This window comes from Melanerpes formicivorus, unplaced genomic scaffold, assembly GCF_026170545.1.
Source record: "Melanerpes formicivorus ecotype bairdi unplaced genomic scaffold, bMelFor1.0.p_v2 SCAF_5, whole genome shotgun sequence".
Taxonomy (NCBI): domain Eukaryota; kingdom Metazoa; phylum Chordata; class Aves; order Piciformes; family Picidae; genus Melanerpes; species Melanerpes formicivorus.
The window spans coordinates 33236276-33256335 of NW_027142357.1; the positions used below are offsets into that span (position 1 = coordinate 33236276).

A 20060-nucleotide genomic window follows, 5' to 3' on the forward strand; every position below is an offset into this window, starting at 1 on the left:
TAAATCAAGCATAAAGAGTTGGAAAGCACACAGTGGTGTGCTTAGATGGATAGATAGGTAATAATTAATCATTTCTTTTCAGAAAGCTTTTTCACAAGCTGTGAATTCATTCACTGTCTTACAGGAGGTTTACAAACCCCAGAGAAAATACAAACGCCAGAAGGGAGCTGAAGAGCTGTTAGATGAGGAATCAAAAGTTCATTCTACACTTCTGGAATATGGCAGGTGAAAAGCTTCATTTAATTGTCTGGGGGGGTTGCATTGTGTGTGTTTAGAAGCATTCTGTATAAAAATTCAATTGTGAGATGTTATTTTCTAATGCCACTTGAGAATCAAACTCTTCCAGATTTGCTCCTGTTGGGTTTCAAATTATGTTTGCTTATCCTGTAAATTCTTGGGGGCCTGGAACGTGTCCAGAGAAGGACAACAAAGCTTGTGAGGGGTTTGGAGCACAAGCTCTGTAAGGAGAGGCTGAGGGAGCTGGGGTTGCTTAGCCTGGAGAAGAGGAGGCTCAGAGGAGACTTTATTGCTGTCTACAACTACCTGAAGGGAGGTTGTAGCCAGGTGGGGGTTGGTCTCTTCTCCCAGGCAACAAGCACCAGAACAAGAGGATGCAGTCTCAAGATGTGCCAGGGGAGGTTTAGGCTGGATGTTAGGAAGAAGTTCTTCATAGAAGGAGTGATTGGCCATTGGAATGGGCTGCCCAGGGAGGTGGTGGAATTGCCATCACTGAGGTGTTTAAGAATAGAGAGTTGATGAGGCACTTGATGCCATGGTTTAGTTGCTTAGGTGGTGTTGGGTGATAGGTTGGACTTGATGATCTCAAAGGTCTTTTCCAACCTGGTTAATTCTATTCTATTTATGTGTGAGCAATCAGCCAAAGTTCTGACTTCACACTGCTAGTAGCTTGTAGTTATTTAACACTGATGTTATTTACTTCATGATAGTGGCTGATATTCATAATGCTTCTAGATAGTGTCTGTCCATCAGTATTGTCTATTTGCAAGTATTCTCAGAAAGGGGGGAGGGGGAGAGGGAAGGAGCTCAAGTTGACGGTCTAATGTGATTTCTTCATCCGCAGATTGAATCATGGTTTAGTGCTTCATCTTCTTACTTTCTGAGACTTCTATATGTAGTTAACAGATTTGCACTTTTTGATGACCTTTGGAAGTCCCTCTGTTTAACTGAGAGCTCTCCAATTTAATGTTACAGAGCTTATTTTCTTTTCATAGTTTAGTGCTGTGTACAACTTGTCTGCTGTCTGAGCTCTTAGTGCTTAATGAGTGCAAATGGCATTTTAATTTGTTTTTTATCTTTTGTTGCTTCTTCTCCCCCTAAAGCCATACATTTTTAGTTTGGTTTGGGGTTATTTTTGTGCATTTCATAGAATCAAGAAGGTTGGAAAAGACCTCAAAGATCATCAAGTCCAACCTGTCACCGAACACCTCATGACTACTAGACCATGGCACATACTGCCACGTCCAATCCCCTCTTGAGCACTTCCAGTGATGGTGACTCCACCACCTCCCTGGAAAGCCCATTCCAATCACTAACAACTCTCTCTGTGAGGAACTTTCTCCTCACCTGGAGCCTAAACATCCCCTGGCGCAGCTTGAGATTGTGTTCTCTTGATGCACAATTGAAATCAGCAACCTGCTTACAATCTTCCTTTTTCATTCATGGTGGTGCTCTGTGAAGGCAGTGTGGACAAATTAACATTTTATTTTCCAGTGAAGTGTGGTGAAGTCCTATGTGTGTTCCTAGTGGCATGAAACTTGAGAGACACCTGGGTGTCTTGTTCCTCAGCAGAGGTGTTCTGTCATTGCATAAATGTTATATACAAATGTTTAACAGTGGAACTTTTCCCTTCCTTCCATCACCAGTGCAGTTATCTGAAGTACAGCAAGGTGATTTAAAAGTCTAAGATGACTGACTGCTCTAACAAGTTTAATCTATTCAAAACACAGAGAGCTACCAGGAAATGCAGCGCCTCTTCTATAGATGTTAATATATGTTAATAAAATTAGCTGCTTAACATATATAAGCACAGTTAGCATTCACACATTCTGTGGTTCTTACTGTTTTTCTAATGCTTGTAAGGATTTTTATCCCTGGAGGTGTTCAAGAGGGGATTGGATGTGGCACTTGGTGACATGGTTTAGTAGTCATGAGGTGTTGGGTGACAGGGTGGGCTTGATGATCTTTGAGGTGTCTTCCAACCTTATTGATTCTATGATTTAGGCTTCATTTACATCCCCCATTATAGAGTCCAGTTGCTCTCTCCTCAGTGAAAATTCCTTTTGCAAGTTGGTGCCAGTGTCAGGAGGATTAGCTTTCTAGAGTAGTTTTACACTTTAAGTGGGGGGGGGGGGGAGGGAAAGGCAAAACTTGAAATCATTATACAGCTTAAAAATTTAAATAACTAAAAGATGTTTTCTATAAATCCTCAAGATTCATTTTAGCTGTAGGTAGTATCATAGTATCAGTCAGGGTTGGAAGGGACCACAAGGATCATCTAGTTCCAACCCTCCTGCCATGGGCAGGGACACCCCACACTAGATCAGGCTGGACAGAGCTGTGAAACAGGTGCTGTGAAACAGTTGAGACTTAAGTAAGGGTCATTTCTGCTGGAAAAACAGACATAAGTTTAATGTAAAAACATGAAAACGAATGAGGGAGAAAGGTAGTGCTCTGTCATGTTCTTTGTATTGCTTAGCTTTAAAATGCAGAAGAAACTTAATGTTGGGAAACTCTTCAAAGCTTGGAGTTAAGCTGTAGAAAAATGTGACTGAGTTTTCCCTAGTAAGTGGGAGTGTTGAATAAAGAGGGAACTGGTGATAGTTGATATTGCTGCTGCGGATCACTTGACTTTCAGCCATAAAGTGCTTATAAACAGTCCTGCTTCTGCAGTGTTAAGGAATTAAACAGTTGTAGCTGTTGGTCAATCAGGACCATCACAAATTTTCATATCTTTGTACATGTTGAGTTTAGTGCTTACTGAAGATAATTGCATGCATCAAAATGTCTTTGTACCTGTTTTTTTCCTTTTAAGACAGTATTTCCAAAATAGTGTGTTTCCAAAGTAATGTTAGTTTTCCCTCTCCCTCAAAAAAAGCCCCAAACAGAGATGTAAAATAAGTTGATTTAAAGCTCTGAACACCATGCTTCAAGAGGAAATTGCAGATTCATCAAAGCACACAGAGCATGAGCGTTCTTTTGGGAGTAGAGGCAATTACCTGGGACCCTTCCAGAATTCAGTAGTGTATAGTTAATATCTCAAGGTTAACTTCCAAATGGAAAGAGCATCACTTTGTGCTTTTGTAAGCTTTACATGGCAATATTTTATCAACAGTCTAAATTTGCAGATCATGATGGAAGGATTAGATGGAACTGAAATTATTCTGTAAATGTGCTGCAGTACCTGCTTACTTAGATTATTTGAAGCATTCCAAAACTAACCTCACCCTGGCTCTTGGTTTGGTTGAAGGGGTCACATTTTAGTGCATTCTTCCTGTTGAAAACTGATAGTAGCTTAATGGGTTTGTGAAAGTTGTAAACCACAATGTATTTCTTTCATGTGATGTTTTGGGTTTTTAGGAGATATGGATTTAGCAGACAAGCAGGAAAAGCAGAACAGGTAAAAAAAAACTTACATACTAATTTTAACTATGTTGTGGGAAGAATTGGATTGGTTTTATTGAAGTGTTGTTTACTGTAAGATCTTAAAGGAATACAGCAGAATAAACAGCTGTAACTTCTATTGTAACCATCTCTTGAAAATGGCTGACTGGAACTAAAAATCAGCATGCCATGAAAGATGCAAAACCCTCTTTTAAAAGGTTCCATTTATCTGTACTCAAAAGATCTCATCTTGCAAATGTTTTTTGCTTAGAAGAGAGGGGGCTGGCATGTTCTGGTTTTTAGTGTGAGGTAGCTATGTAGCCTGTCTACTTTATGAGTATCTTTTAACGAAGTTTCACTTGATGTGCTCAATAAAGGCTTTTTCCTTTCCTTTTTCTTTTCTTTCTGGTAAGAAATTTTGTAGGCATTTATGACATAACAGGTTATTTAATTGAATAGAGAAACATGATGCCATAGTATAAATAAATCTTAGGGCCTCTTGCAAAGTAGCATCCTTGCTGGGCTTTTGGTGGTTGTGGGCTCATAAAATGTCCTTGACGCAGTACTTGCAGCTTTATAATTTCAGTGGAGATATTACTTTGGCTACAAGTTTTCATTACAGAGAACAATAATGAAGAAATGCATTAAGCATGTCAAGGGCCTGGCAATACACTGAGTGTGTTAAAGTTGTCCTCCTTCATTATCTCAATGTTCCACATACAAATTTAGCATTTAAATGTTATAAATGGAGGTGTTTCCTGTTACTACCTCTTTTTTTCCTCAAAGTAACTGCTGGACTGCAGAGTTCATCTTGTGTCTTTAAAAATATAACTGGCTTTGGAATATTGTGTATCAGGTGTTTGAATTGAGCCTCCAGTTAGGCAGAAGTGGAAGATTAAATTCTGAAGTTAGTGGTGCAGTAGAATGACCTACAAACTGAGTCCATGTGCCACCAGTTGTCATTAATTTAATGATACTAGTTGTGGGACTGAACTAGGCAATTTAATACTCATATTATGCATTTGTTATACCAATATTCAGTTATAAAAAATTATGCATCTAAAAAAATAGTTCATCTCTCTCCTGTATAGCAGACATCATATTCTGAGGTAGCTAATTGTCTTGTGAGGTTGATAGATAGTTCTCAGAAGGCTGTGGAGTAAGGTATCCTTGCCCTAGATGTTTTCATAACAAGCCAGAGACACTGAAATGTCTGGAAATGTGCAGTGACAGAGGCTTACACTTCAGTTGGTATACGCTGGAGTGTGAGGAGCTGAGAAGTAGTCATATAAACAGAACATCTATATTCCAATTTTCTTCTTGCTGTTTTTCTTATACTTCAGAATACTAGAACTAGATATAATACTTTCTTAATTTTCTTTAAAAGGCTGAAGATAAAAAAATTGTGCTACCTCCAGGGCTTGCAGGAGCAGGGAAAGCTGAGCCTTGCGATGAAGATGACCTTCAGGCTGCTGAAGAGGTGTGCCACATACATAGTAGGCATAGATGTTACTAACTTGGGGGGAGACCAGCAGTTATCACTGCCCAGTCATTCTCTGCAGGAAGGCAAATTTCCATGCTTAGCTTCCCACAGGAGAATATGAAACTTGAAACTGATGCACAAATTTAAATGTTTCTTGATGATTCCAAAACCGTAAGTTGAATTTATTTGGTATCTGAGCATTTTTAAAAGGTCACTTTTCATTTGACAGTGGGAGCTGAATACTCTGAGTGAATCTGTACTGTTACAACTAATATTCCTTAAATTTGGTTAACTTCAACCACCTCCTCTTTAGTTTTCATTGACTTACTGTCCCATTATGTGCATTAAAGTGCACCTGGTATATGATAGTAATTGTCTACATGTGTTCCTGTCACTAGGCAGAAGTAAGTTACATAATGGAAGGTAAATTGTTATGTGTAATTCCTCATGTTTTGCCCTAGCTCCGCATTAAAACTTTGATGACTGGCATGGCTGCAATGGCAACAGAAGAGGTAAGCAACATTTAAACCTGCTACAGCTTTGTTTAAATTATGGTTGATCATAGAAGTTATTCCTAAAATCAAGTTGATGGTGAGTCTGAAGTCTTGGAATGATTGCATTTAAATTTTCTTCAAGGAACTGTAGGGAAAGAAGGTTGAGTTAGAAAGACTAATTTTTGTGAGGCTGGTATCTTAATAATTTGCCTAGAAATTGTAAAAGCAATGTTAAGTAAGTGCCTCTTTCAAATGGTTGTACTGGAGAGAGTGAAGGAAAATTGTATGTGCTTCAAGGTGTTTTTCAAACTACTGATGAATATTTCTAAACAACACCTAGGCTTAAGATACCTGTCTTGTTTGCTTGATTAGTTGTAGTTGATGATGTAATGGAACTTCTAGGCTGTTGTAATTTTGAAAGGTCTTAATTTTGATTTCTGGGTGAGAGGACTGAAAAAAATTCAGCTGTTAAAACTTGTTTATGCTGAAGTCACAGAAGAAAAGGTAGTAATTAGCCTAGTTTGGCATTGATTGACATTTACTGAAATCCACTGTAGAGTTCAGTTCTACCCAAAGATTGGGTTTGTACATGCTTCCAGTTTGAAACATCTGCATTGTTGTGGTTTGGCTCCAAATGTGGTCAGATAGTGAGTGTTATTACTGTACATTCAAAATTCAGAACACAGAATACAATCATAAGTACTTCAAAATCTTAATTAACATTTGTTTGACTGTTTTAACTGAGAAATTTCCATTAGCAAATGTTTTGGGGGGTGGAATGCTTCCTAGTGTTTTGTTATGCTTAGAGCCTTTTGCTCAGCGTTAGGGTTTTGTACATGTCTGTTTAAAAACAGAGCTTGGGGAAACTGCCCTGTTAAAGTCACAGATGGTTCCAAAAGTCCACATGTTTTCTTGACACACTTGCAGGGCAAGTTGACAGCAAGCACGGTTGGCCAGATTGTTGGACTCCAGTCAGATGAGATCAAGCAAATAGTGTCAGAATATGCTGAAAAGGTAAGTGTGTTACCTGCCTGGCTTTCACCAAGTCACATTTGAGAGCCTGTTGATTTAAGCCTTTACCTTCCAACTTAATTGCCATGATTCTCTAAAATGTGTGGATATATATGCTGTGGGTAGCAACAGTTAGGGGTCAGAAAAGCATTTTAATGGGATCTAAAAAATACACAAGCTTTTGGTGTGATAGTAAATATTCCTAAATTGCATTCATGAGTAGTTTGGATTAAGCACCTGCTTAAATGTTTTCATGAATAAAGAAGGACCTGAGTTGATATCTCTTCAAACTAGAAGTCTAAACTCTTAATGCATTTTCAAATGTTCAGTGTTAAGCACAGAAATATAGTTCTCTGGCACTGTACAGAATAAAATCTAGGCCGCCTCTGCTCAGATTTTCAGACACTTGGATCTTACTTAATTCTCAGTCATGCCATGCATCTCTGTTTCTGAATCTAGCGTCATCAAAACCAAAACTCAAGTCTGCATATTAGCACCATTTATTGTGTTCAACTGTGATTATTTCTACAGTAATGTGGAAAGAAAACCTGGCTCTTCATGCAATTAATACATACAATACATCACTGCCAGATATGAGTTATAGGTCCTTCTTACTTGTCCAATAGTCGTCTTGTGTTTCTTCCTTTGTGTTGACACATAAGAGGTATGGAGCTTTCCCTTTTGGGAGATAAATCCTATAACTCAACAGAGTCTATAGAAAATTCTTGGCCTTTCTTTATTACAAAAACCCTGCAAGAACGGAAGCCTAAGGGTCATATTTCAATGTTACATTTCTTCTGTTCAAAGTCAGCAGGACCTTGACTATTATGGTAGAACAATGATTAATACTCTGGAAAGTAAGAACTGATTCAAGTCAGACCCAAAGCTTACCGCTTTTCCCATCTGCTGGATGTGACCAAAAATTCTGCATGTGCATACTTGCACCAGGAAAAGAGAATTAAGGATGTTAACATTTTATTGAAGCATCAGCAACCTTATGGATATAGTTCTGTTAGTTTTAACCCATTGCAACTATGCACTGTCTGAAGAACACAGCAGTGCTTAGTTGTAAACCAACCTTGATAGAATCCATGGGCCCAGTGAAGATAGCTGGCAATAAAAAATGTAGATCTGGTGGTGTTATGTGCTAGGAATTTCCAGGTGGCATTTTGGAGAAGATTAATGCATATAGTTTTCTGCATTTGCCCCTCCTTTCTGCTGCAGTGTCAACTTGGTGGGTAAACTGGAGGGAAGATTGTAGTTTTGTTTCTTACTTTCTAAAAAACCTTGGCAGAAAATTATTGACAAAGTTTCTATCAGCCAATTTCTCACCGGATTTCTAAGGCAACTTAGTCAAAGTAACATTGATTTTGCTGTCCTACAAAGAGTCTTCCTTTGAGAATTTACAAGTATAGTGTATATATATGTAAAGAGAGAGAGTACAAACACAGTGTGTGTATATATATATATATATGTAACAGGTAGTTTTGCTAGGAGCAGAATTGAGCAATTGTACAGAACAGGGAAGAAAGTAAATCTACACCTGTCAATGGTGGGAGTAATGTGTGTTAAACAGTGAAGTTAAAGGATGTGTCCACATATGTGGACATGTAATTGAAATTCTTGTTTTGATAGAGAGTAGCAAATTGATGACCTTAAACAGGCAGAGACAGTAGTGCTGAGGTGCTGTTTTCTTAAACTATGTTCAAAAGGCAACTGTTGTTTCAGTCTAGTAAGAGACCAAGTAGCAGCAATAGTGTCAAAAGCGGAGTAGCTTCTGTAATGACTGAGTTCTTCCTTCTGTGCTGAGAGTCTCTACAAATTGGAACTTGATTCCTCAGTAACTGTAAAGATGTGGCTTTGCTGCAGGGCAGATCCTTAGCCTGCTTTGACTGCATGAGGCTTTTTCATTTGCAGACCAGAAAGGTTCATCTGCTGAAACCTCTGTGTTAGAGAGAGAGTTGTTTCACCTTTTCAGAGACCTTTCCTTTATGCCAAAGCTGTACTGTAAGGATTCTTACTATTTTTGCAACATCAGTCTCAGGCTGGCTTAGCTCATGTTTCATTCTCTGGCATTTCCAGTTTTCTTGATTTGGGCTCTATGTGTGTTAGATAGGCTAATCATAAGGTGAGAAGGATGGGGACTTGGAATGTCTGACATGACGAGGGTGTGTGATTTTGCTACATAGCAAGAGGCGTGAGTAAATCTCAGTGTGTATTTGTTGAACAGTACAGTGTTGCAGGTGCTGCTTAGAAGCATTTTTCCTTTCCTAACAAATGGATATAAATTGCTGGGTTAAGATGTCAGAATTGGCCTTTCCAATTACAATTTATTTGTGATTTCCAATTTCCAGCTGTGGCTGGAAAAGTATAGCAAATCACTAAACTGCTATTCAGTACGAATAAGATAGAAAATGTAGCAGAGAAAGACAGGTTTTGTCTCTTCAAGTAAAATTAAGCTGTTAATGGAGGTCTGCTTACCTGTTTGCCTAGAGTGGTTACCAGGCACAAATATGAGTGAGGAATATTTCTGTAACATTTTTGCTGATTATAGATTGTAGTGGTTGGCAACATTTGGTAATTACTCAAGAAGCACTCAGTATGGAAGTCTTTGAGAGACTCTGCAAATTAACACCTGAAGTACTTGAAATTTAACTGTTTTTCTAATGAAATATTGAAAAATTAATTAACTGGAAAAGCAAGCTTGAGTGCATGAAGTAAATTACCAAGATAAATGGATGTAAGTATTAAAGGGAGGAGTTTCACAAGGTACAAATGTTTAGGTAAATAATCATTTAGATATTTAGCTATTACAGATTTATTTTCTTATATGTATATATTTTTTCTTTTGCCTGCAGCAAATATACAATTTCTATTAAAAATATTGTTCCTGGTAAAGACTCTCTCTGGCAGCTTTCCTTTCACAATTCAGAAAGAACAGAAGAGTGGATCCAGATTGCTGTCTTCATTATGTATTTATGAGACACTTTCTTGGCAGTGCATCCTGGATTGTGTGGGTTTCAAAGGCTGCTGTCCGAGTGTGCACACATACACAAAGATGTTTAGAGTATGTCATTGTCATTCAGCATAAAGATGCATCCAAGACACTATTTCTGAATGTAAATACACATGTTCCAAGGCTTTTGAAAGTTCTAGATCTACTTATTGGAGTATGAAGCATCTCAGATTCATTGAGTATCATAGTATCAGTCAGGGTTGGAAGGGACCACAAGGATCATCTAGTTCCAACCCCCCTGCTATGGGCAGGGACATCCCACACTAGATCAGGCTGGCCAGAGCCTCGTCCAGCCTGCTCTTAAACACCTCCAGGGACGGGGCCTCAAGCACCTCCCTGGACAACCCATTCCAGTGCTTCACCACTCTCATGGTGAAGAACCTCCTCCTCCCCTCCAGCCTGAATCTCCCCACCTCCAGCTTCATTCCATTCACCCTAGTGCCATCACTACCTGAGATCCTGAGAAGTCCCTCCCCAGCCTTCCTGTAGGCCCCCTTCAGATACTGGAAGGCCACAATTAAACACCACTGCTTCAGCTGGTGTTTAGCATGTTTGCATTTTTTCCATTTAAGAACTCTGTCAGGTTTAACTGTAATGCTGGTGCAAAAAATTCATTCTTTCTTGTAGTATACTAGAGTATTTTCTACCTGTCCCAGTGCACCTGACTAATTTTTAGCTTACTTTACCTGTTACCTTTGAGAAGCTCAGTCGTTGAGCTGCTTCCTTATCTTGATGCGAGATAAATCACTGAGTCATTCTGTATTGGGTAGTGGGACACAGTGCTCGATAAAGAACATCATAGATATATCCCACTTGGCATTTCTTGAGCTGCTGAAGTGGCAAAAAGTAATAATGTGAGGTCAAACAGGCTTTTGTTACTGTTTGTTTTAGCAATCTGAGCTTTCTGCAGAGGAGCGACCAGAAAGGCTTGGAGCTGCCCAACAACACAGAAGGAAGGTGGCTTCTCTGAATAAGCAGATCCTGCAGAAAACCAAACTCTTGGAGGAGGTAAGTGTTGTGTGTGCAATAAAGAAGAAAACATTGATAAATGTGGTTGATCACAAAATTCTTTGCCGTCCAGAAACCATTTTTGAGCTATCTTCTGTACCAGCAATTTGTCATGCTGGACATTCGTTTCAGCATCCTGAATGTCTTGGTTGCACATTTATTACTAAGAAAATGTGGCTGGGTTTATATTCTAGTGTTAGCTCTGTCTGTGAGGAGGGGCCTAGCTAATCAAAACATGATTTTACTCTTTTTATTTATTTATTTATTTATTTTCATGCCTCTCAGAGGAGAGTATCTCCATTTGACATGTTAGCTATAGGGCTGAATGAACTATTCACTATTTCAAGAAACAACTTATGAATTTAGAATAGAATAGAACAGAGTAGAATAAACCAGGTTGGAATAGACCTTCAAGATCATCGTGTCCAACCTATCACCCAACACCACCTAATCAACTAAACCATGCAATCATCATGCAGCATGTTCAAAGAGCAATGAAACTGGTCTGCTCTGCACTCACTCTAAAATTTACTCTAAAATACACTACAAATAACTTTTTATCACTTCCTGTAGTTGATATGAGCCACTTTGTCTCACTGACTGATGTGAAGTTTTTGCTTGTTTGTTTCCTTGCAGGTGTTTTAGCACAGGCACTGCTTGGTTCTTGTCTTCCCATTTCTTTTGGGGAGGGGGAAAGGCTTTTTAATTTGTTCTTATGTTCTGGTCATGTTTATAAGCAAGAGCAAGAACCTGTATTTCAACCTAATTATGCTATTGCTATTTAAACCCAGGGAAGTCTTAAGTGAAAAAGCTGTGCTGCTCATGGAATGCTGCTGTTAATTATGTGGATTGCTGTAATCAGCACCGTGCCATTTTTAGCTTGCAGAGTCTGATGAGTGCTTATTGCATCAGAATCAGTAATTGGAAGAGCTTGCCAAAAATCCAATGCTACTTAAGGAAAAGCTGTGTCTGAAGACTTCTGTGGTTGATAGTGTTGTCAAGTATAACACTGCTCCAGCATTCTTCACCTCTTTCATTTGTTTTGCTCTGCTCCTGTCAGTACTGTCGTAACACCTTACACCTGATTTTACCTATTGAATTGTGGGGGTACAGAGGCTCTTAATAATAGATGTCTGTATGACACATTTCATGAGACAGTGATCTGTTCAGTCTTACAACAGAAGTGAAAAAATGGCGTCATTGAAAGCCTTACTTGTTATGATACAGCTATGGGAGCACTCAATTTTAAAGCCTTACCTACTATGGTATAGCTATGGGAGCACTCAATTTCAAAGCCATAGAATCGAATAGAATTAGCCAGGTTGGAAAAGACCTTTGAGATTGAGTCCAACCCTATCCAACACCATCTAATCAATTAAACCATGGCATCAAGCACCCCATCCAGTCTCTTCTTAAAGACCTCCAGTGATGGTGACTCCACCACCTCCCTGGGCAGCCCATTCCAGTGGCCAGTCACACTTTCTATGAAGCACTTCTTACTAACATCCAACCTGAACCTCCCCTGGCACAGCTTGAGACTGCGTCCTCTTGTTCTGGTGCTTACCTACTATGGTACAGCCTATGGGAGCACTCAGTTTAAAAGCCTTACCTACCATGATACAATTATGGGTGCACTCAATTTCAAACCTTCCTGCACAGCCATTTACAAGACCTGACTTATTTTTAACATACTTATTTTGAAAAAAATAAGAACAAAATAGTCTGTGTGAATGCAATAAACTACTTAAAGGATATTTGTGCCTTCAAATCTTAAATCTCCTTTTGGTAGCTGTGGAGCGTTTTCAGGAAGTCTTTGGCTAACATTGAAGTAATATTAAGTTTAAATAAAGGTATAGAAGTAAAACCTAAGCACACACAAAAAAAGGAAAGGCTTAATTGCCTGTCCTGTTCTTTGTTGTGCTTTTCTTTTGTATTTTTTTTCCAACCTAAATAAAAAGCTTTATGAAGAACTAGTGCAGATGGTTCTTAAATGTCTTTCCACAAAACCCCCAAACCTTTCAAAGCCTGAAGTATGACAGTGCTTTAACCAGTGAATGTTAGAACATACTTCCTGTGGAACATGTCAAGCTAGCTTTGCTCTTCTTAAACTGATGCACTTCTATTTGTGTTGCATCCCCTATCTGTTAAAAATAGCAATGTTTGCAGCCAGTAACACTACTTCTACTGACTCTATGCACTGACTGTTGCTCTGCATGTTGAATGCAAGCAACGCCTGTCACAATTGCTGCCCATTTTAGAGTGAAATATTAGAAAGTATTATGATATGCTGAATATTATTATGACACACTGAAATGGAATAGACTTTCTGAAAAAAAATGAGTTTGTATTCTTTTAACACATTGGGAAGATAAATTTTCCATGTCTGTTTATGTCAGACATAACTTTGGTGAGTCTGTCAAGGTGAGTCTGTTAGTAAGAAAATATTGACAATACCTAGACTTAAATGCAGGCTGAAGTGTCAGGCTTTCAAAACCATAATGTGGGCTTACAGACAGTTAAACCCTGTGTGATTTCCCTTGTTGGTTTGAGTTTTTTTTCCTGAAGTAGAAGCACAAATTGCAGAATGAGAACCTTTGGAATTTCAGAAGTGGAGGGAAAAGAAAGAGGATATTCAGTGTATCCTATGTCATTGCAATACGTTTCTGTCACATTTCAAATCGTATATAAAACCACAAAGGCTTTAAGATTAATACAGGAAATAGAGATGTGCTCCCTGTATATTGTAGCATGGAGACAGTTGCAGGCTCTCTCAGCTAGCAAGTTACAAACCTACCCCAAGCAAGAAGCTTTGTTGTCACAACTGACAACAGTTTAGCATTGCCCAATTATAAAAGGGGGCATGTTCTAGGATTCTCTGGTTCTGTGTTTGCTCAGGTTTAAGGATGTCCTAGTACAGTTCTGTGGATTTTGAATGAGTTTTGGTTGTGTCACCAGCTCACATCCATCTGCAGTTTTTCTGCAAGCTGTATACTGGAGGCATGCTCAGTTGGAGTAGGTATGTACCAGAACACTGCTCCACAGCCCTTGCATTCTCAGAACAGTTTGTGTTCTTGGAGGCAGTTCGCTCAAGCTTAATTTGGGGGAGTACAGCCTAGGTACAATTAGGTAGTAAGAGTGGTATTAGGGAACTGAAACAGCTAGCTCAGGTTTCAAAAAATACCTGCCCATGCTGTTTCTTTGATCCTTCTTGCTGAGCTGAGCAGCAAGCGAGGTTGGTGAGCGAGCTTAGCAGTTGTGGGTGCCCTTTGCAGCTATTCTGTGTTGTGCTGTTGGGATCTGAAGGCAGAAAGAATCCAACAATGTCTGTAAGCAGTCTCATTGACTGAAATGTTCAAAAGTACTTTTTTCTGTACCAGATGGCTCTTATATTCTGGAGAATTGTAGCATAATGTGTCTGCTGAATGAGTAATAAAGAATATGGCTGCAACTAAATCTATATCGAGTGGATGACTTTTTCATGCCTGCTGCAAGTAATTTGATTTTCCAGCTTCCCTGGAATGTGTATGAATGTATTTGCTTGCTTTTCACCTACTGCTGAGAAGAAGGAAATAGAACAGAATAGAGTAGAATAGAATAGACCAGGTTGGAAGAGACCTTTGAGATCATCATGTCCAACTTATCGTCCAACACCATCCAATCAACTATACCATGGCACCAAGCACCCTATCAAGTCTCCTCCTAAACACTTCCAGTGATGGTGACTCTACCACCTCCCTGGGCAGCCCATTCCAACGGGCAATCACTCTCTTTGTGAAGAATTTCTTCCTAACATCCAGCTTAAACCTCCCCTGGCACAGCCTGAGACTGTGTCCTCTTGTTCTGTTGGTAGTTGCCTGGGAGAAGAGACCAACCTCTGCCTGTCCACAACCTCCCTTCAGGTAGTTGTGGAGAGCAATAAGGTCTTCCCTGAGCCTCCTCTTCTCCAGGCTAAGCAACCCCAGCTCCCTCAGCCTCTCCTCATAGGGCTTGTGCTCCAAACCCTTCCCCAGCTTTGTTGCCCTTGGGGTTGTAAGGATATGTGGTTGTAAATCACACAAAATAGCTTGAGTTCTTACTTCATTACAGATCTGCTTTTAACTGCCAAGCAAACTTCAAAATCTACGAGAAAGCTTAAGTATTTTCTAAATCTGTTGCCATGCTATTTGCCATTTAACAGTTTGAGGGCCCCTTGATCCTGTGTTGCTTATTTCCAGTACATACCAGTCCTAATGACATGTTTTCATATGGGGGGGAAAAAAGTGCTGGCAGCTATAAGCCAAATACAATCCTTTTATCACTTCAGTATAGGGAAAGTTTCCTGGCTGAATTCTTTTACCCAGTTGACAAAGCTTTTGAAATCAGTGACAGTCAAGACCCTCCCTTTTTAAAAATGTTTGTGAAGTTCTGGCTTCAATGCTGCAGGAAGTTTTGTCTAGAGTTCTCTCTGTATGTCAGTTTTCATGAGATGTGGGCTGCAGGCTTATCTTTCATTGACTTTTCTTTTTAACTAGTTAGAATTCGATCCGTTGGTGAAGTATTGGTGAAAAAAATATGATGAGCAATGAAAACTCTTCCTTCCTATAAATTTGGCTGTGGAAAAGGATCAGTGCAGTGTTGTGTCACAGCTCTGTGTTGTGAGCAGCAAACTAAAACAGCGTGGAAGAAGTGGAACTGAAAGCCAGATGTGCATGTGTTTGCAATCTGTACTACATTTGTGATCCACATCCCATTTTTGTTGTTACTATTTGCAACATTGTCTCGAATCATAAGGACTTTAGACAAGGATGTCCTACTAAAAATAGCTTCAAAAGTATGTGACAAGTGAATACTCAGTGGCATTTTGGTAACTGCCTTCTTACTATGCTTCTCATAGTTACTCAGCAGAAAAGCATAAAGCAGGTTGCTGAGTTGGTATGGGCATCTCTGTGGTGTGGTGCCATGGTCACCCAGACTTACCCAGAGAAGCTCAAAACAGGACTCTGTTTAGCCTGATGTAGAGCCAGGACACTATAACCAGGCTGAATGACTTTGAGCAGTGTAGTAGAAATTCTTCTGTCTAGTAAGTTGCTATTCTGTGTGCATCCATTTCATAAAAGCTGTTGTTTATTTTGGGACCTAATACTTCCAGAAGGTCAGGTGGAAAATGTTTGCTGTTACTAATTAAATATGCAATCAGAATTCTTGCATTCAAGTGCTCTCGAGAGTAGATGACATGGAAAAGAGAGATTTGCGATGGATGACCTATTTTTTAATAGAAAACCATTACTCACAGCTCAAATACTGCTGTTCTCCACTTGAGGTGTAATTGTCATGAATATGGAATCAAACTCTTTTCTTTCTCTTTCTTAATAGTTGCAAGCTAAATGTACAGATCTGCAGGCAAAATGCGCCGAAGCAAAAAAGACATTAACTGAGGTAATCTTTGCTTCTTTCTCTGTACTGCTTCTAGCTGAATCACTTTCAGAAGCTCTGTGTTTGGAGAGATATGTTAAATGGTGAAGATGTTTGACAACTCATTGATCCAATGGCATGGGAAAGCTAAATAGCATGAATCATTGTATGTGGGGAAGTGTATTTCAATCTATTATTGATTGCGTCCTTTAGGTTAAGAGTTACAGTGAAAAGCTGGACAAGGAATTGGCAGCCTTAGAAACAATAGAATCCCAAGCAGATGCTAGGTAAGTTTCTTCCTTTGTGACATTTGAGGTTCTAAAAAAAAAATTTATTTTAAAATTAATCACTCAGTGTTTCTTGCTTTGTCAACCTAAACAAATGCCTACAATTAAAAAGATGAAATAATTCTCCAGCTTGCTTTGCAAAGACAGGAAGATACTGCCAGAAGGAAAAGTGTCAATGTGTAGTTGAAAGTGATTGTAGTATTTTAAAGCAGAAGAACCCTAAACATATTTGGCAGGTAGTTATGATGTTCCTGCTTGATTTTCTTCATATTTGAAGTCTTCATCTCACATAGACTAAATAAGAATCTCTCTCAAAACCTTCACAATAATGAGGAAAGAATGTAGCAAACCCATCCAAAATACTCAGTTTAATCCTACAGTTTTGTTTTGGTATATCAGTGGTGATATTTGGGGGTTTTAATTTGCACAGATTTTATCAGAAATGTATTTAGAACTAAGCTTTTCTGACTGTCTTCTGGTTCTCCACCTGTTTAAATTAGAAACTAAGTCTAATGTGCTTTACTGGCTCTTCAAATTTAGCGTATTACAGAGTTTGCGAGCATTGGTGGCCATGAATGAAAACCTGAAAAGCCAGGAGCAAGAGTTCAAAGCACATTGTAGGGTGAGTTGTAGTTTCTCATATAAGAATTCATTTTAAACCTGCTAAATAAGGATTATGCTTCTTCCTGATTTATTGTCATGTTGTGTGTCCATGTCGGTGTCTCTTCCCCTCCCAACATTTACTGGTGCTTTCAGGCTTACATTGACTATTGCCACCAGCCTGATTTGCTGCCAGTTGCCTAGTTCCGCAGTGTATCACATCTGCAACAAGGCTGATGACCAAGATGCTTGAAACTGGATTTAACCAGAAGGTCTTGCCCCTTGCCCTGAGGCAGGGAGGTGTGAGGAAGGCTGCTAAGACATCTGAATTAGTGTGGCCTTTGGTGCCTGGGAGTTTAATACAGGGAAGTTCCTAGACATACACCTGATCAACCTTGTACTGATCACAGCTGTGAGCCTACTCATTCCTGTTGCCATTTTGCTGAGAGCAACTTGGGGTGGGTTGATAAGGAGCACTAAAATGTAAGTTCGAGATTGGGCTGCTTTAGAGATCTACCTGTGCTATTCAGAACCTGAAATGGGTTATCTCTTCTTGGATAATGCAGCCAACAGTGACCTGAAGAGATGGATGGTGCCAAAGAAGGCCTGTAGCATTGGAGCAACCCACTAAAAGAGATGAAACTGAGATTAAGCTGTTGCAGTTTTCAGAGTATATTTCAGTTTTCCTCCTTAACTGCTGTGTTTTGCTATCCTGTTTACTGCTGTGTTTATGGGCTGCTGGAAATATAATTGGAGAAAATTGGTTTAATTTTCTTCTATGTAAAAAATAGTGGATGGCAGTTAATTAGAACAGAAAGCAGTAAAGATAAATAGTGCCCTGAGGCATAGACTGAGCATAGGAAGCTCATTTTCCCACACATACTCCCTTGGGAAGCTCTAAAGGATTGCAGTGGAAGCTACCTTGCAAGTAACTTTAGGTGCATTCAATTTTACAAATGCCATATGTTGCAGTCCCGTGTCATGCTGTTGCTATGGTAATATTCCTTTGCTTCCTCAGTTTCATTTCCCAACTAATTACTTGTCTTAACTGGATCTAGTATATTTGAGAGTGGGAAATGAATCTGTTCCTGTGTTTGGTAAAAGCAGATAGTTTTGTGTGATGAGTAATAATGGAGGCTGTCCCCTTAATCAGGGTTTAGGCTTGCACATTTAAATAGAAAGCTTGTGCTCAGCTCCACGATTTTGTTAGTGGTGTAAATTGTCAAACTTCCTTTTCTTGCCTATTAAGAGGATGGGTTTCAGTTGAAATCAACATAGTTTGTTTGTTTGTTTGTCTGCTTTTGTTTTAAAGGAAGAAATGGAGAGACTTCAGCAAAATATTGAGAATTTGAAAGCTGAGGCAGTAGAAAATGGAGAGGAACAGGTAATAGCAAATGTCTAAGCTCTCCTTTTCAGTTTGTCTTTTAAAATGTTGGTTTAGGTCCTTTGAACTTTTAGGACATTCTTGTAAATATTAAAGTGTGTGTTGCAATCTCTGAAATATTCTGGTTTCCCCCACAGTTCAGGCTAGTAATTGCAGAAATAGAGTGGTTGGCAATTTTCTTCATTTTTCTTGCAGAATCCATGGGGCTAACTCATGGATGCTTTTGTGCCTTTTACTTCTTTCTTTGTCCTACCAGAGAAGAAGCTCTGGATGTTGTGTTAAGGGCAGTGCTTACCTCTGACAAAAACACATCTTCCCCAGAAAGTGTGTTTGGTTTGGTTGTTGTTTTTTTTTTTACTTTTTCCTTAAAAGTGGATTTATTTGAAGGATGAAAGCATGAGTTTCCAGTAGCTCAGTACATTGCATGCCGTCAGCAGCTGTCAGAAGTTAGGCTTTAACAGAGGTGCATCCAGACTGATAGCAATGAATAATGAATGAACAGAAAGGAAAAGCTTGAATGACTTGTATTTTCAGTGGGTAAACATTTGATACATTTATGCCCCTGAAATGAGGTAGATTACAGGTCCGTGATGCTGCTGTCCTTCTGAACACAGCAGGAAAAAATAAAAATAGAAGCTTAAATAGCAAATTTTTAAACAAGAAAAAAATTATCTTTGAGCCCACAATACAGAACCTAGAGTACATGCCAGAAAGTTTGGGACCCAGCCATTGAATCCAGGTATAAATGTTCAGAGTATGGACAATCTTCTGATACATGTCTTCATTTAAAGTGTGACTGTTGTAAAGCAGTGGAAAAACTATTGGCAAATCTTAAAATCTAGAAGCTAGCAAAAGGCAATTGTTTACAGTAAAAGATGTCAAGTTTTAAATTCAGAGTATAGAATAGAATAGAATTAACCAGGTTGGAAAAGACCTTTGAGATCATCGAGTCTAACCTATCACCCAACACTATCTAACCAACTAAACCACAGCACCAAGCGCCCCGTCAAGTCTCTTCTAAACACCTCCAGTGATGGTGACTCCACCACCTCCCTGGGTAGCCCATTCCAATGAATCATTGTTTTATAAAAAACAAGCAAACAAATGAAACCAAAACACAAACAAACAAAAAAACCCAGACAAAACAAGCAGGAAACAGTGGTGGTATTGGGTGGGACATTAAATAGGAGATAGGCAGATACAGATAAACCCAGTCTGCACATTTCTGTGCTGCCGCTCTCATGCTACCCTAACAGACAATTGTTTTGGCTCCTCAAATTCCAGGAGCCAAACAAGGTTATAGAACAGCAGTACAAAGCTGAGAAAGAAAAGCTTCAAAAGATCCGACTGCTCTTGGTGAGTGACTCTCTGTAAATCTTCTTGTACAAAATCGGTGCTGTTTTGCCTCTGTGTAACTTTTTAATGCTTCTTTTTGTTCTTCTGATTTTAACTTACATATATATATATAAAGCCTCAGCCAATGCTTTTGGTTTGTGGTTTTTTTAATAAATTTTAATTACTAATAACACAATATTGCTGGGGTGGGGCTTCATCCATTTTAAGAAGAGACCGAGAAGAGGCTTTGTTTTCTCCCCTCCTAACTTTCTATTCAGGCACGAAGAAACAGAGAAATAGCCATTTTACAACGCAAGATTGATGAAGTACCCAGCCGAGCTGAGCTAACACAGTATCAGAAGAGATTCATTGAACTTTACAGTCAGGGTATGTATATCAAGCAGGAACATCCTGCTGAAGGTTAAAGCCC

The 20060-nt window shown here is 39.1% G+C and overlaps 1 protein-coding gene across 1 annotated transcript in view; it reads left to right on the forward strand.

Moving 5' to 3' along the window:
- CCDC93 (coiled-coil domain containing 93) overlaps positions 1 to 20060 on the forward strand; it is a 45757-nt gene that overhangs the window by 14101 nt on the left and 11596 nt on the right. Inside the window, exons 7-18 of the mRNA XM_068139086.1 lie at positions 125 to 225; positions 3598 to 3637; positions 5009 to 5101; positions 5566 to 5616; positions 6526 to 6612; positions 10517 to 10633; positions 15986 to 16048; positions 16238 to 16311; positions 16852 to 16933; positions 18224 to 18295; positions 19580 to 19651; positions 19909 to 20017. Coding sequence (XP_067995187.1) covers positions 125 to 225; positions 3598 to 3637; positions 5009 to 5101; positions 5566 to 5616; positions 6526 to 6612; positions 10517 to 10633; positions 15986 to 16048; positions 16238 to 16311; positions 16852 to 16933; positions 18224 to 18295; positions 19580 to 19651; positions 19909 to 20017 — 961 coding nt within the window. The remainder of the gene's footprint in view (positions 1 to 124; positions 226 to 3597; positions 3638 to 5008; positions 5102 to 5565; positions 5617 to 6525; positions 6613 to 10516; positions 10634 to 15985; positions 16049 to 16237; positions 16312 to 16851; positions 16934 to 18223; positions 18296 to 19579; positions 19652 to 19908; positions 20018 to 20060) is intronic.